Source organism: Ambystoma mexicanum, chromosome 9, assembly GCF_040938575.1.
Source record: "Ambystoma mexicanum isolate Mex_15411 chromosome 9, UKY_AmexF1_1, whole genome shotgun sequence".
In the NCBI taxonomy this organism is placed as follows: domain Eukaryota; kingdom Metazoa; phylum Chordata; class Amphibia; order Caudata; family Ambystomatidae; genus Ambystoma; species Ambystoma mexicanum.
In genome coordinates, this window is record NC_090931.1 from 294,216,821 (window position 1) to 294,233,854 (window position 17,034).

A 17,034-nucleotide genomic window follows, 5' to 3' on the forward strand; every position below is an offset into this window, starting at 1 on the left:
GACCAGAGAGCGATGGAGAAATGAATCCTACATTCCTGGTGCAAGAATAGAAGAGGGTACCAAAGCAGGCAGAGTTAGGAAGCTGAGCGCTTTCTTGGCGGAGACACTGAAGAGAGCAAGGATCGGCAATGACCTCGCAGAGACGCCACCCCAGTGGAGCACACACAAAGGTAGTGAATATACCAGGTTTGCCTGGGGAGGAGGGAGGCGAGCCGAAACAAAACCTGAAAAGGGAAAGAAAAGTCAGTTGAGTAAAACCACATATGGGTTAGTCGAACCAATGAATATGCTAGATGGTTACGGGAACCCTATAAACCCAAATAATTGACATTGTTAGAGGCTCCAGGGACTGCCCCAAGAGCTAAGAAAGTCACATGGCCAGAGAGGTATAGAAAGCCCTATCGAGATAAGTGGAATGTTGCAATCTATAGGCGAAAGGGAACCTGGAGGGTTTGTTCAACCAAGTCAAGAGGAGAAACAAGGGAACTGGGAAAACTCAATTTGTATACCATCAGAAAAAGAAAATAATCTAACCACCTTGTGGAGGCGGATTAAGGGAATCATCCCTCCATTTAAAGAATTTGAGACATTTTGGTTAAAAGACTTACATTTTTCCTTGAGGAACCCAGAGAAAGAGTGAGGAACTTTTTCTTTGAACTGTGAAAACGAACAATGGGATTGTGACACAGACTCAAGAAGAAATCCTGAGGCATCAGATTACAACTGATATAAAGAAGGCAGAGCAGAGGTCATAGTGCTCTTGCTTCTAGTTCTTTTTTTCCTTAAAGTGGTAGGGCCAGGTAGATAATAGGTTTTGGACTGATGACTTTTTTTATTTTTGACTAAATACGAGCACCCTTAGTTTAGTTGATAGGAAGGGAAATCCCTCTTAACAATAGGGACGGATGGGCGTTTTACTTTTAAGTTAAATAAACACTCTTGAAGTGATGTCCTTGTGTCTGACTCTTTTTTCTGGTTCGCCACAGTAATTAGACTTATTTAATTATAGGCTGCTGTGATAAATCTAGGAGAATAAATACCTTCATATCTTGTATTCGGCAATGGCTTATATTTTTAACAAGGCCTTATGTAAATAAGTAGCAACTGCTAATACATTTGTCTGAACTTTAGTTTTTTTGAAAAATGCGATGGCCCCATCATCATACGAATATCATGAATTAGGACTAATAGTCTGATATCTCATTCTGAAAGTAGCATAAAGAAATCAAATTGGGTAGATTGCGTTCTTACAGCGTACACATTTAAGCGACTGGGTACCATTCTAGCAGTATGCAATAATTGTCAGCAGGAAAGAACAAATGTCTGAATTCCATATACAATGATCACATATATCTGAGGCTTAGAAAATCCAAATGGGCTTCATAGCCAACACGTACTTTATGTTCCCAATATTTATGGGACTGTAAAGATTGCATTAACCCCTGCATTGTCCATTCAATCTTTTCCCTTTGAAATTCTTCTTTTATTGTTTCTTTGAAACTCCTTTCCTTTTGGAATGGATTAGTCCATAGTTCATGGATTTCAAGGTAAATAGTGGTACTCTTTGTGTGGGAACCAATTCAACAAAGCACCACCTTCTTCGTTTAAAAGGTCCTGAACATCCATTCTATATTTTACAAGGAGTTCTGATCATATTCTGAGCTACAGCATTATGCGTTTTCTGAGCTGTCAACAATAAAGCCTAGGGTTTTGGGGTGTGTTACATCTGCGCAGTGAATCCTTCCAGGTGCATATTGTTACGCCACTTTTGAACATGCTGTTGTTTGGCAGGAGAACCGATGAGGACAAATTTGGTCTTGGTGGGGTTAAGCTTAAAGTAGGCATTCGACATCCAGGTTTGGATGGTGACCAGGCACTTGAAAAGGCGGTTGATATCCTAAGGGCCTTTGACCATGAGGTATTGATGGGTGTTGTCCGCATACTGATGCATGGCAATGGTGGGGTATTTTAGTAAAATTCTCATTACGTACCTCTGCACTCCTGTTTGCCTTTTTTTCAGAATGAAGAAACCGCTTCTTTCATGCTGCCTGGGCCAGGTGTTTGCTCCCTGATAACGGTGGTCAGGGGGCTCTCTGCATGGATCTAATTGGGGTTTTATAGTTCAAAACACACAGGGAGCGTTTTGAAAAGGCTTATGGCCATTTTGATTTCATGCCGTGTGATTTTGGTGTTTGTTTGGTGACCCGCCTCTTTCCTTTTGCCTGGTTTGCTATCTTCTTTGCCAGTAAAGGGATCAAAGCATGGGAAATGGGTTGTCTCGAAGGCTTACAGGCTTCTCTTTTACCTGGTAATTTTCGAGTTTGTGTTTCCAGTGAGGTTTTAGAGCCAAACCAGTGTTTTGAATATGGAAGTTTTACTGCTGAATTTAGTTGGATGGGGAGAGTCCACTGTGCTTTTGAGTTGAGTGAAAGGGGGGGGGGGTTCTATTAGTGTATGATTTGGTTTCCTTTCCCTCTGCCAGGTGTTTTTTCTACTTTGCCTCTTGTCTACGGGGAGGCAGGGCAGCATCTCCTCCTTTCCCTGGGGCGCACAATACTTTGGGGGATATGGAAGGGCTCAGAAAAATCCCACTGGTACTAGCTCTGGGTAGCTCCTCACATAGCTTGTGGGCATCATTCACACGATGTTACTTTTTCACAAAGTCTTGACACCATCTCAAAGGAGAAATAGTGCAGATAAGTTCATAGTCGCACTGAAGACCAGCTGTGGGTCTTTGTGCCAATAGTAAATGTGGAAATGGGGAGACTGATTATGGCTGGCAACTTTCGTCTGTTTTCATATGTGTATTATGGGAAATAACATAGTTTCAGTTAAAATGTAGGTTATTTACTGCAGCTTACATACATCTGGTAAATTTTGCTGAGCAAGTGGATGTCCAGAAATCCCATATTGTGAAATTAGGGTAAATGTATGCACATTTTCTTTGGGATCCTAGACACATTTCGAAATGCACCTTGAGTAAAACATACTATTTAAAAATGTTTGTTCAGTGGTGGAAATATTTCTTTGTGCCCATGGTCCCAGCAGGGGAGACCAATGTAATGTCCTAGTTTCCCCTCCTTCCCAGCATTTTGGTTGTTCATAACAAGCCAGTACCTCAGCATACCATCAGATGGCAGCCGCCACACCGCCGACTTCATTGTGATTTGTCATTTCGGCCCATGACTCCCATTTCCATGGCATTCTGACTACTCCCCCTCATGCCTCTTGTTAGCCTACTGTAAGGGTGCAGAAGGAGGAGAATGACACACAGGTGTCATAGTGGTTGCTATAGACTTTTATTTGCAATGAAAATAAGAGAACACCTACCTCTCCCTATATCTATTAGGGGTCTGCCTGCCTCAACTAAAATGCTAATGAAACTGTCAGGATGTCTTATCAACTTAAAGAGTCCACCGTCCTTTGTGAAAAAAGCTCCCATCAATGTCCCTTACACTTGTAACGCACTAAACAGTTGTACCAAAATCCTTGGTCCAGGACAATAACTCCCTCCTCCTGGACTGGGTGGCACAGTTCTGGCTGAACGTTCTCCAGCAGGGGCATGGGTCCCTTCCCCTGATTACAGTACTGTACAAACATAAATGGATGCAGATCCTTCAACACTCTGCGTCCCATAGTTCAAGACTTTATATCCCAGGGGGAATGACCCGCTTCGCCTGGGTTCCTGCTTTGATCCTCCTCACGGGATGGTTTGCCAGCAGAATGACTCCCTTCTCCTGGTCCTTCTTAGTATTGTTTTCCCAGTTCACAACACCAAGGGGAATGACTCTCTTCCCCTGGCCTTTCTTGGGCTCTCTTTCAAAGTTCACAATAACAGGGGTGAATGACTCCTGTAAGGGTGCAGAATTACGACTCTGACACAGTGGTGGCATGTTTGTTGGCAAAGACTATTATTTATAAAAGTTAAAGAAGAAAAAAGGAAAAACCTATCTTGCCCTATTTCTGTGAGGGCTTGCCCTACACCAACAAAAATACTCAGGACTCTGTTAGGATGTCCAGTTAAGTAAAATGTCCACTGTCCTGTGTCCAAACCTATTTCCTTCCCTTACACTCTAGATTAACTAAGGAAAAACTGGGTGTCTTCTAGATCCAGAAAGAGGCCACCCTCATTCTGGATACAGATTCAAATGTTAAATTATTGATGAAAAAAACCAAATCAGTGAATCTTTAACTTTAAAACTTCTTGACGTTGGATGCTCTTCCAAACATATATAAAACACAGTTCCCAAATATCAGGGAGGAGCCTCTTCGCCAGCCGGGTTTCCTTTTTCCCCGCCACCAGAGAGGACCCTGTTACATTGACCTCCTGGAGAGACTCTTCCCAGCTTGACAGCGTCTCGGCTTCTTTCCTTTGGGTCACTCGCCACGGCACCGGCCTCTGGTTCCTCGCTTCTTCAGGGCTGGCCTGACAAAGTAGGCAGTCCTTCCTTGCTTTTTATCATCGTTGCTGCCTCTAGTAAGCTGTACCGTGTAGGTTGGTTCCGCGTTGGGCTTTTGCCTCCTAGCCTGATCTTTTTCATGTCAGTGATGGTTTGTATTCAACCTGGGTAAGCCTCACTCTTCCTTATCCCAGTCTGATTAATGAAGTCATCTACTCTACTGAAATGCATAGCATTGTGGGAGACCAGAGGTGACTGAGTGGGATGAAAGGACAGTGGGCACAGAAATGGAGGGAGTGATGTCTACGGTTCGTCACACTCCCTTCCCCTGGCCTTTCATAGGCTCTATTTCACAGTTCACAAGCCCAGGGGGAATGACTCCCTTCCCCTGGTCTTTCTTAACAAACAAAGATCCAATTGTAATGAGTGTCCAGTGTGCTCTCTTTCACTATTTACTTTGGGAGTGGTTTGAGACCAACCACTGTGTCCAGGAAGATGATTCCTCATACACTGTTTCTCACTCTGGTCTTCAATTGTGGTCTGCGACCAACCACTGTGCCGAGGAAGATTATTTCTGATGCACTCTCTTACTGTTGTCTTCAGTTGTGGTGTGTGACCAAGCACTATGCCAAGGAAGATTCCTGACTCACTCTCACTCTTAACTGGGATTATCGCACCCAGCTCCCATCCAGACTTACTTCCTCTCCCATTTTGGAGCTTTTCACCGGATCTTTGCGGGGCAGCGGGTTGTGCTGCTCTTCTCTGCTTTTCGGTGATCCTACCTGGCTCTGCGGCAGGGTCTTGTTGGCGGCTACAGCGTTGTTCTCTGTACACCTGATGCACCCGCTCTGGGTCACGCCGCCGTCTTTCAGGCCCAACTCTGCTTCGGAGTGGCTCGACGCCAGTGGGACAACGGATCCCCCTTCCAGCATCCAGGCTCAGGGAGCGGGTTGCTTGCGGCTTCTTTGACATCGAGGCGTTGAACTTCCCGGGCTGGACAGCCTCTCCTGCTAGATGGCTGGCTCCCCTCATGGGGACCTTCATCTATTTTTATATTGGCTGGTTGACAATGGTTGGCATTAATTACTAAGCCCTTTTTCAGTGTCTTTGGCCTTTCGATCATTAATTCCTCTGTGTCTCCTCCTCGTTCTAGTACTTCTATTATTACTTTGTTGGGTAACTCAGGTTCTTCCTCGTCTCAGTGAAAGTCAAGTCTCTGGTCCTACTGAATACTAGGTTGGATTGAAACAAGACTCGGGCTTGCGTGGTGGGTGAGGGTTATTATACTGTGTCTCACTTGGATGTTCGTCCCTATCCCTAGCGGGGGAGTCGCTCCCCATGAGATCCTACTGCCGAGTACCAGCCCCAGAGGGACTATCGGGTAGCGGGTTCACCTCCCTGACCTCATGGGATGGGGGCCCCCCCTCGAGAAGTGACATCTAAGGATTCATCATACTGCCCACCACCCCGCTGGCCTTGTAGTCATGCCTACCTCTCCTTTCTTCCTCCATGTTCCTTGTCCGCCTGATTCCTTTTCTCTCGCTCTCGGTACACATTTCTGCCTTTCCACTGCTTTATGGGGCCCTTGTTTGTTTTTCTCTTGTTCTCCCATCCAATCCACTGTCAGACTGGTCCCGGCACCTCCCTCCTGACCCCATGTTAGTTTGACCACCGCACAATCTTGAGACCCCTGTGACCTGGACCCCCTCCTCAAGCTAGTAGCTCTCTGTCTATGTAACTCACACCTATTTGCATTAATTAAAATTAGGCAATTGTGAGCAGTGACAAAAATATTACTTGAGCCAAAATGTATGTTTTTGTGTAATCAACCAGTGGGCCTCATTACACGTTGTGCGGTAAGGGAATTACGGTACCGGTAAGGGATTACCGGTACCGCTAAATTCCCTAGCCAATTACGACCCGTACTTGCCGCTATTAGCGGAACCGGTAAGTACGGTGCCACTAATAGCGGCAAGTCCGTGGGCGCGCGACCCCCAGGTCGGAAATAGCGCCATGTCGTTAATAGCACTCCATTACTAGCCATGCGGACATGGCAATAGCGGCATGGTAAAGACCCAAAAAACCCTTACCGGCACGGCGCTAATACCGGCATCGCGAACCACCCGTGAAGAGACCTGAGCAGTGTTCCCACCTGCCACAGGTGGACACAATCATCACAGGTGGAGGCAATGGAGACTGGCAGCACAAATGAGCACACCACATCCCTTCCCACACCAAGATGGTTCCAATACTAGCAACATTACATGGGCTGGAGGACATGATTGCAGTGCAGCACCACCAACAACAACAGGCAGCACAGAGGAGATGCAGCAGGAGGAGGAGTAGGAGGGCAAGACAGGCGCAGCAAGCACCACCAGGGCACCCAGAAATACCACAGAGGCAGCCAACAATCCCCAGGATCCAAGCCAGTCCATTTAACCCAACACCTGAGCAGATACATACCCTGTACCGTCTGGACCGGGATACCATCACCAGCATCATGGATGAGATACATGACGACATTGTGAGCCTCATAGACATCAGAACTGCAATCCCCCCTCTACTGAAGGTGGTGACTGTGCTCCACTTCCTGGCCACAGGCTCCTAGCAGCATACTGTGGGGCAGATGCATGGCATCTCACAACCAGTATTCACACGCACGCTGAACCAGGTACTCGATGCCCTCCTGAAGCTTGCACATGAACACATATTCCTGCCACGGACTGCCCAGGAGATCGCAAACACCAAAGTTGCCTTCTATTCACTGGCAGGCATCCCAAGTAGCATCGGGGCCATCGACTGTACCCATGTGGAATTGGTGGTCCCACATCACAATGAAGTAGTCTACCGAAACAGAAAACAATTCCACTCCATCATTTTCAAAATGGCATGTGACGCAAACAAGATAATCACACATTGTTGTGCCAGATATCCCGGATCAACCCATGATTCAATGGTCCTGCAGAACTCAACCATACCACGCAACATGGAGCGACAAGCCGGACAACGATCGTGGCAACTTGGTGAGTAGCAGGGCATGCACATGGCGGTGTGATTGGGGGGGAGAGATACATACTCCAACTGGGTGTTGACTGTCGTGCGTAGGACAAATGGACATACAGATGTACGCCAATGTCCATTAGGGAAGGTCACAATGTACTAGAGAAGACACCACATGCAAATTGAAGCTGCACAACATTTAAGAAAACCATGTTTCAAAAGATTACACATCCATCCACACCCACATTGCACATCATGCCACACCACATAATACACAAATCAGCAACATGCCGTCAAGACAGTCATACAGAATTAGGGCAGCACAACATCAATACAGCAATGTGCCCTTGAATGCATGCAAAGGGATCACCCCTAGCCATAGCATCGAACCACACACCTATAGCACCACTGAAGTGATGCTTCACAGCATGGCAACATGGATGTCGGAATGGCAGTACACTGGCAGTTTCGTACTATATTTGCCTGTGCCCAGGGACACCTGAGACCTGGCCTCACCCAGGACATTTCTATTATTGTCGGAGGCATGATTCGGACATGTCCACTTGCAGGGTCGAGCTCAGCTTTGCACATTGCAGTCACGCAGTTCGTCTGCATGCATGCTGGTAGTTGTGATTTACAATCACAATGCAAAGACGATTTGTGTGACATGTACAGGCCGCACCAGAGGTGACCAGTAACAGGTACCCATTCTTCACCCCATACAGGCGACTCCGCCTATCCCCTGAGGAGGTGGCTCCTAACCCCTGTAAGGAACCCACAGAACCAGCAGGAAGAGGACTACAATATTGCACATACCTGTACCCGCGTCGTGTTAGAACAGGCATTTGGCCTTTCGAAGACACAGCCCTGGTGCCTAAGCGGGCCGGGTGAGGCTCTCCTGTACGGCCATGACAAAGTGCCGAAGATAACCATGGCATGTGTAATGCAGCACAAAATGTGCATCAGACGGAATGTGCCTATGCCACCTGGCATTGACATGCAACCACCAGATGAGGATGATGTTGATGGGGGATGAGGATGGGTGAAATGGTCTGCCAGGACGTGCAAGAGGCGATGGCCAGGAGGGACACGATGTGCGTCTGCATGTGATGTATCAAATTTCATGAGATACAAGGGAGAACTATTATGGATGGAGATGGGTATTGTTGCCCTGATGCATGTGGTGAGGCCTACAAAGAACCCTCTCCCCAATAAAGTACACATACACAATGATGAAGACCAAGCCTGTGTTTCAACTTCTCAACAGTTTCATTGTGATCAGAATGTGAACAAAAAGTGCATGGCCCCAACTGTGCAAACAACCTTTCCCCCCTCCCCCCACAACACTCCCGAAAACACCCTTTCCCCCCTCCCCCCCACAACACTCCCAAAAACACCCTTTCCCCCTGCCCCCACAACACTCCCAAAAACACCCTTTCCACCCTCCCCCACAACACTCACAAAAACACCCTTTACCCCCTCCCCCCACAACACTCCCAAAAACACCCTTTACCCCCTCCCCCCACAACACCCCCATGTGAGCCTTATAGTGTGTACGTGTCCTGCTCCACATGTGCCACCTAGTCCTTGCTGGCCCTAATCCTCAGTGCCTCCTCCGCCATTGGGTGGTTGGAATGTCGTGCGCCTCAAGTTGTGCAGAGAGCGGCGCAGGGGGCTTGTTTGCTGGGAACTCGCAGAGGAGGAGGTACCCGGTTGATCCGTGTTGGGGGTGGGTATTGGCGCTCAATGGCGTCTGCAATACGTGTCATGGCCTGCCTGAGTTGGGCCATTTCCTCGCAAATCCTGTTCATGCAGGCCTCCATGCCCTCCCTTGTCTGGCTTGCATACATACTGAGGTCATCCCTCAGACGGGCTGCTCGGCCACATGCTGCCCAACCAGCGCAGTGATTTCTACCTGCCTCTGGCTGATGGATGCAAGGTCATGTTGCGTGCTACGAGCTGTTGGGGTGGCTGCTGCGCCCTGGTCCATGCCTCTGGCATCAGGTGAGGACACCTGAGGGCTCCATGCCCCTTCCACTGTGTGGGTGGCTGATCCTCCATGGCTACCTGATCCTGATGATGGCCTAGGGCTGGGCTCAATGGACCGTGTTGGGCTGGGGGTCTGGCTTCGATCCAGAATGTCAATTGCCTCCTCCACGTCCGAAAGTGGTGCAGTGGCTGCTGCCTCACCAGTTGAACTGGTGGCAGCAGAGTGCGTGCCCTCCGTGCTGATTTCACATGTTATGGGACACACTGCCGTGGGTGCAACAATAGCAGCAGCTGTGGCCTCAGGCTGCGTCGAAGTGGTGCTCTTGCTGCCTTTGGCCCTCTGCTGCTGAACACTCCTCCCGGTTCCCCTTGAGGTGGTGGCGGTGTCCCCTGTCTCATCTCTCCTGGGCTTTTTCGTTGCTGGGGGAGCAGGTGTCGCAGTGCGTGGGTCTTCAGTGTCTGTCTGTGAACCTGTAGGGGTAAAAAATAGGGAATATCATCGTTTATGGTTCAACGTGCCTTATGCAGAATGTTTACGTCATGCCTCTCTATGCTTTGGGGACTCTTTATTTTGGATTCCGGTAATGGGGATGTCGGGTGGGTCATGCATGAATGGGTCTGTGTTGCACGTGTATGTGGTGATGCATGCATGTATGTTTGTGGCTGGATCCATGGCCTGAATATGGACACATATTTGGGGGACCCCTCACCCTTCACTGTGCATTGTTTGATGTATACACTCACCTCCATCGGATGAAGTGGCCACACCATGCTCCATGTCTCCAACACCCTCTACCGATTCCACACCAATTTTGGAGGCGCAGATCTCCTCCCACTCCCGGAGTTTCAGAGGGGAATCGGCACCACCTCCTGTGCCCATTGCCAGCTTGCGATTCACTGACAGTATGTTTCTGACACGGACCCGGAGGTCGTCCCACCTCTTACGGCAGTCCTTCACTGTGCGGGTGGTGGTGCCCAACGCACTGACTTTGTGGGCAACCTCTGCCCAGATGGCCTTTTTTTTAGGAGGGTCTCCCGCCGCATGTCATTGCTGAAGACTACATTGGCATTTGCCGCAAGTGTCTCAGTGAGCATGATCAGCTCCTCATTGCTGAATTTTTCTTTTCGCTGGCGATCAGAAGCTTTTTTCACGGCCTTGGGCATCTTCGGGCTATCCGGGATGGATTTATGTTTGAGTTTCCTGAAAAGAGGTCCTGGATGCAGAGGATGGCAATGGATTGTGTTTTTAAAGCTGGCCGCTGTGCTCTTTCCCGTTCCTGTGCGATGACGCTATTTCCAGTTCCGTTTTTTAACGGTGACCGCTAATAGCGGTGACCGCAAATTGCATGTAGCGTGTGGGCGGAGGTGCTATTAGCACTTTGGTCGAAGCCGGTAAGGGACTTTTTGGGGACTTTTACGGCATGGTGGGAGGGTCATTACCGGCATGGCGCTATGCTCGTGTCCGCGTACTCGTAATGGTACGCAATTAGCGCCCTCTTGCGAGGGCGGAAACACTAATAGCGCCATGCCGGTAAATGCCGTTTTTTACCGCACAACGTGTAATGAGGCCCATTGTCTCTGACAGTATTTTGTACGCCATCATTTATTTTTTGCAACATATTTTATATTTGAATAAATAAGTAAACGACAAATATAGGTTAACGATAGATACAATATATAACCAGAATAATTTCTAACGCTATTGTTTCACTTGATTTTCACTGTGAATTCTATAACAAATATCAAATAGAGGCTTATATAGATTGAATGGCTAGTACAATTAATTGAATGTCTTGTAGTCCTTAATTGACCACTGACCATGTTTCTTCTCCTCTCCCACTACCCAGGTCATGAAAATGGTGATGACACTAACTGCGGCAGAGTCAGGGTGCATCCACTATGTGAAGCGGGCAGGAGCTGTGCTGGAGCCTGGCTGCGTGATTGCCAAGCTTCAGCTGGATGACCCTAGCAGGGTTCAACAGGTAGATTAACTAGTTCAACCAAGGCTACAGTGCTGGAGCATGGAGGTGGGAGAAGGATGTAGGCTTATGCATATGCCATTTGCGTTGTTTTGTGAAGTTGGGCAAATGTAATTCTTCAGCAGTTCGTGGTCTATCTTCCTATAGGGAATTGGACAGTGTGACCCGCCTTCTAAAACAACTGTTGCTCGAGTACAGCTGTTTCGACACAGATATTTGATTGATGGGCTAGGTTCCATAAGCTTTCTGAAAGTTCTGGATAGCAATTGAACATGAACTTCATAACCGGTAATATGGACACTGCCGAGCCTGACAATAGGAAGACATTGAATTTTTCAGATACACATTTTGGTAAATCAACGGGAAAGGAAAATGCCATGAACTTTGGAAATGGTAGGAAATCAAAGGGAAATAAAGTTGATTTCAAATCTGGAACATGGAAAATTGATGACTGATCTTCAGAAAGTATTAAATGCTGTGGTTTAAAAATCATTAAAATATATATTAAATGTAAGAACTAAAAAGTGGAGCATGTATTGGAGGCACCAGAATGTAGCCTTCCATAGTGATATACGAATGACATACAAGCACATGGAATGGAACCCAAATTGTGCAGACATTCAAAGTAAAGCATTCTAGTAGAGGAGCAGATAAGTCAGGCATTGGTCTCAACTGACCCTCTGGCAACAATAACAGTGTAGAGTCCTGAGTGATAATAGTGGAGAGATGTCATCCCCTGACCCAGTGTGGACCTGGCTTACTGCTTTACTCCAGCATTTTGCCACCAGGCCTCCACAGCTATCCATCCAACCTAGTTTCCTATCTCTTCTGCAGTGTCTCTTCAATTGTCTCACTGCTGAAATCCAGAAACATGGTCTCTTCCCCCCCTTGAGACATAGCCCCCCTCACCATGTGCCTCTTGACAGCCAGTGCCAATGTCTCAACACCAGGCATCAGCGTCTTGCCACAAACCTTAAACGTCCCATATTGCAACTCCATTGTCTTAACCCACAGCTCATGTTCCAACATTCTCCTTGCAGACCCATTGACTGTTGTGACACCCAATGCCAATATCGCAACACCCAGCTCTAGAATCTTGCCACCAAGCTTTAATGCCTCCTTTCACAGACCAGTTGTCTCACCACTGAAATATAGTGCCTTCTAGCCGTGCACTAGTATCTCCATCTCCCTCTCCCTGTGCCAGTGTCTGACTCCCAGTGCTAATGTCTTAACACCCAGCTTCATTCTTGCCACCAAGCTTTAATGTCTCACCTGACAGCTCAACTGTCTCTCTCCACCACTTGTTTTTACCTACGCACCTTGCAGCTCCATTTTCTGTCTCGACTCCCACCACCAATATCTCGACACCCAGCTCCAGAGACCTGCCACCAAGCATTAATGTCGCACATCATAGCTCTGGTATCTCACCAGTCATATTCAGGTTCTAGTTAGTCTCCCCTAGCTCCAGTGCCACACCCTGCAACACATCAACTCGTATGTTTCCCTGAAGCTTTGGTTCCATTTATTTACTCATTGCTCAAAAACATCCCCACTGAAATCGGGACTGTGATAAACCTGAAGGTGTATCACTTACTAGTCCCCGGGGATCTGTCATCCAGGTGGCCAGGACACAGCCATCACTATTGGATCCAGTTCCTGGAGGAGAACAAGTGTGGGAGGATCACCTGGATAGGGGGATCTTTGGGGAGTGGAAGTGGGACACCCAAGGGTGAGACACGGTATGCCCTTTCTTATGACACCTTTTCCCCATCCTGTCCAGTTGGATACGTAGAAACCCTACCCCCCACCCCTTTTTCAGACGCAAACACTTTTTCAACCCATGAGAGACAATGGATTAATATCAGAGCTGTTTACCTGACATGCAGAGTCAGGCAATTGCCGACAGTTACACACACACCTGACTGCCCTTTCCCTTTCTCACTGGGATAAAAGTCGGAGCACAAGAGCACACTCTAAGCAAGGCCGAATGCATGAGGCAACCACTATTCCAGGACGGCAGTTCAAACGGAGGAGAAAGGCGGTGAGAACTAAAAGGACATCAAGGAGGGAGTTTTTCCCTTGCCATTTTCAACCCAGATCCGCAAAGCCTTCGACAAAAGAAACATAAGACTGGGAATCGCAGCTGGCGAATGGTGTGACGGATGTCAACGGTACAGGGAACCCTCCCGTACTGATAGCCAGGGCGGGGAGACGCAGTTGCCATTGTGGTACCGTCCTTGATGCCAAAGAGTTCAACTCAGCCAGTGAGATGGAAGAACCGGATAGTGGGCCGACTGTGTTAGACTCAAGGTTGCAGTGGCAACATTAAGAAGATAAAGAGGTAGATTTCCTTTGTGTGTGAACTTGGCACGAGCAATAGAGAGTGGTCCAGCGCCACGTGGGCGTGTGTCTGAGGTCTTTAACTGGTACCCTTCTCCTGAACAAAGAGATTATATTGAGCTGAAAGGGGAAGGAAAATACAAGGAGGCCATAGGGAAGACCAACGTGAGGTGTCAAGGTGGTCATACACGGGTCATGCAAAACCCCTTGTACAATCGAAAGTCCTTGACACGTTGCAAAAGAGTTTGACGCTTGTTAAATTGTGAACCCGAAGGAGGGAATTGCTAGTCAGGCGTTTGCGCCCGGAGGAGGGGAACGCTGTGCAAACTGGTTATTGTGAATAAGCACGCACTTGCTATAGAATTTCAGAGTGACCCAGCGAGATGTGATCTCCCTTTGGAAGTCTTTGTTTAAAGTTGGCAAGTACTGTGGAAGGTCTGAGCCCTCATGAGGGGCATCTTACTAAAAGGTGGTTGTTTAAAATTACATTGAGACTCTTGAATATTATAAAAGAGGAAAGCAACATTGTGACGACAAGTATGAACCTGACTGAGGGATGTCCACAGTGAATGGTTCGTCTGAGCCCGATTGAGCGAGGCTAATCACTGAGAAAAGGATCAGAGCCCGGCTGAGGGGGATCCAAGGGTGAAGCATAATCACTCTACATGAAGGTTATCAAAAGGAGCTTTTGTTTTTTTGTTTTGACATATCGGGCCTCTGAAGCATGAGACTTTGTATGAGAAGAGGCTTGGGTACAGAAGGCCTGATATAAAGAAAAGGAACTGTGAGCTTGTGTCAGAGAAGCCCAGGAGTGTGCTGTGCTCAAGAGTCCCGCCTTGTCCTGTGCTAAAAACGTGGGGAAGGGAGACCCGGCCATAACATCCTGACTCATTTTGTGAACACTTCTTTCTTTTCTTGTGAACATTATCCCCACAGTATTTTATAGCATAGCGGTAAGGATTGGAAATAGGTTTTCTTAGTATAGGCCCTTTCATTTGGCTAGACTCCACTAGGTCTGTATTCTTATTATTTGATGGCCGTAGCTTGCTCCCATCTTAGATTTAGGTTTAGATTAGGCGTTTATCTCGCCCACTTTACTACAGTTTTATAAACACCCTTGAACTGTGATCACTTGTGTCTGTCTTGCTTTTATACCATGCCTTTCTTACAGTACCAATATGCTTTACAATTGTGAAAAGAAAAAAAAAACACTCTGAATACTTAATACAAATGAAGACATGAAAGAGAGGCACAAACAGAAAAAGATTCTTCATACCAGATGGGCACATTTTTAAGTTCTACATATGTGGTGCCTACTGTAGAATGCTTATTCTCTAAAGAAAAGTCTAGAAACCTGGAGCACGAAATGCAGGCATTCTCTAGATAACATATAGCAGTGCTGATCACCTCTTAGTTTGTTAGCCAAATGTGTAGGTCCTGAAACTAAACATGGAGCTTTAGAAGCCAGAATGGCAAGCTTGTATTTGGTTTTGCTGGGAGCCAGTGCAGATTCAGGGTAATGCACTTGGAAGTGAGAGACTCCCCTCTAGATTTGAGCTGGTGTGTACTTTTATTCTTATACTATGTAAGTTATGCATACCATGCACCCCATAGCCTAGACTCCTCAATAATAAGGTTTTGGTTGTTGAATCCAGATCCCAAGCCCACAAGTGATTTCAAACAGATGAGCAATCTTAGGTAACATGGGCTTCTTGACCTACCAGACTTCAGGCTTTCATTTTGAATGGACAGCCAGAATGTACTCTAAGGTTTTGGAGTTTTGTCACAGCTACTGGGGGCTTCTCATTAATTAATGAGAGTAATCCGTTTCTCTGCCCCAACCTTAGTCTGGCCTGAGATCCCACAGTCATCCCCTCTGTTGTCTGCCTTCATATTTTGCTTGTTCTCCAAATTCGACCAGTCTATCTTATATCAGCTCTCACCTGCTGATTCTTGCATCTTTCCACCCAACTCCAATGCATCACTGCCCATCACCAGCATCTCATCTAGCATCACCGGCACCTCACCCTCCACCCTAAGTACCCCCTTCAACTTTCAGTGTCTCACCTCCCACCACCAACATCTTGCTAATTCCAGTTCATAGCATCTGATGTTATTTTTGGTGTATGATTTCTTCTTTTCTCCACCTTAATTTCCAGGCGAAGCTGCACATGGGCACCCTGCCCCAGATCCAGAGCACAGCATTCAGAGGGGAGAAACTCCATCGTGTCTTCCACTACGTTCTGGACAACCTGGTCAATGTGATGAATGGGTACTGCCTACCCGAGCCGTTCTTCAGTAACAAGGTACAGTCACTGGCATACAGTCTCTCCCACTCATAGATGTCCTTCGTGTATGCTAATCACCCCATTCCCGGTCCAAACTTGCTCTCCTTTGTATAGCACATCTTCCTGCTTTCCATAACGGGTTCATAGCCTTCACACTCTTCTGTCCATGATGAATTTCTAGCCCTGTCAAGAACCCTGTTTTGCATGGTAAGCATCCTCTTCCCTGGCTTGGATCCTGTTGTCCATGGTAGGAGTCTTCCCCTAGGCTAGTTAGCAGCTGTCCATGGTAGGCATACTATGCCTTGACAATTTCATTTTACAGTTGCAGACAGATCTACAAGAAATGTATGTTTCAGGTGTGCCATCTGTTGGGGAGCGTTTCACAGTTGTTCATAGTGTAAAGGTTCCTCTACCAATGTACACATTTTATCAGTTTCAGTCTGATTGGATACCTTTCAAATTGTAGATATATTCTCGACTGGGGCTGGTGGGTAATGTAATTCGAATTGTATGCAAATCTCTGTGGTACTATGCAGTTCAAGCGAGTCTCATAGATTATGCCCACAAAATACCCTTAACGATCATAGGGATGACACTCATTACAAAATGTGCTTACACTACTGTGGATGTTTGGTACATAGTTTCCAGCATTTCTGTAGAACCATGCAAGATGTCTGTGGGATAGGATATTTGAGCAAGAGAGACTGACTAAATGAAAGTAAACGCGTGGCAGGAGAATACACCAGGCTGGTCTGAAGACAGCATTGCGAGTCTGGGACTGGCACCCATATGACAATCTAAGAATACAGTGGAATTCATTCAAAAGATACAGGGTATGGGACCAAAGAGATCAGAAGAGGAAAAGAAGCCACATAAGTAGGAGAGGAGCTCCTAAAGTAGAACCAGTGGAAAGGAGTTAAATCCTAATCCTTGGAGTCATACATTTTCTCGCTTTGACCACCCGAGACATTGGGAACTTTTCTGTTGCCAAGAACTGCCATTACCACTTTAGTTTGAAAAAGAATACCCTTGCTCATT

At 47.0% G+C, this 17,034-nt stretch overlaps 1 protein-coding gene across 3 annotated transcripts in view; it reads left to right on the top strand.

The window, feature by feature from the left end:
- Positions 1 to 17,034, top strand: part of ACACA (acetyl-CoA carboxylase alpha) — a 1,281,346-nt gene that overhangs the window by 349,758 nt on the left and 914,554 nt on the right. For all 3 annotated transcript variants that reach the window (XM_069614682.1, XM_069614683.1, XM_069614684.1), the window contains 2 exons: positions 11,237 to 11,371; positions 15,868 to 16,014. In XM_069614682.1, coding sequence (XP_069470783.1) covers positions 11,237 to 11,371; positions 15,868 to 16,014 — 282 coding nt within the window. The remainder of the gene's footprint in view (positions 1 to 11,236; positions 11,372 to 15,867; positions 16,015 to 17,034) is intronic.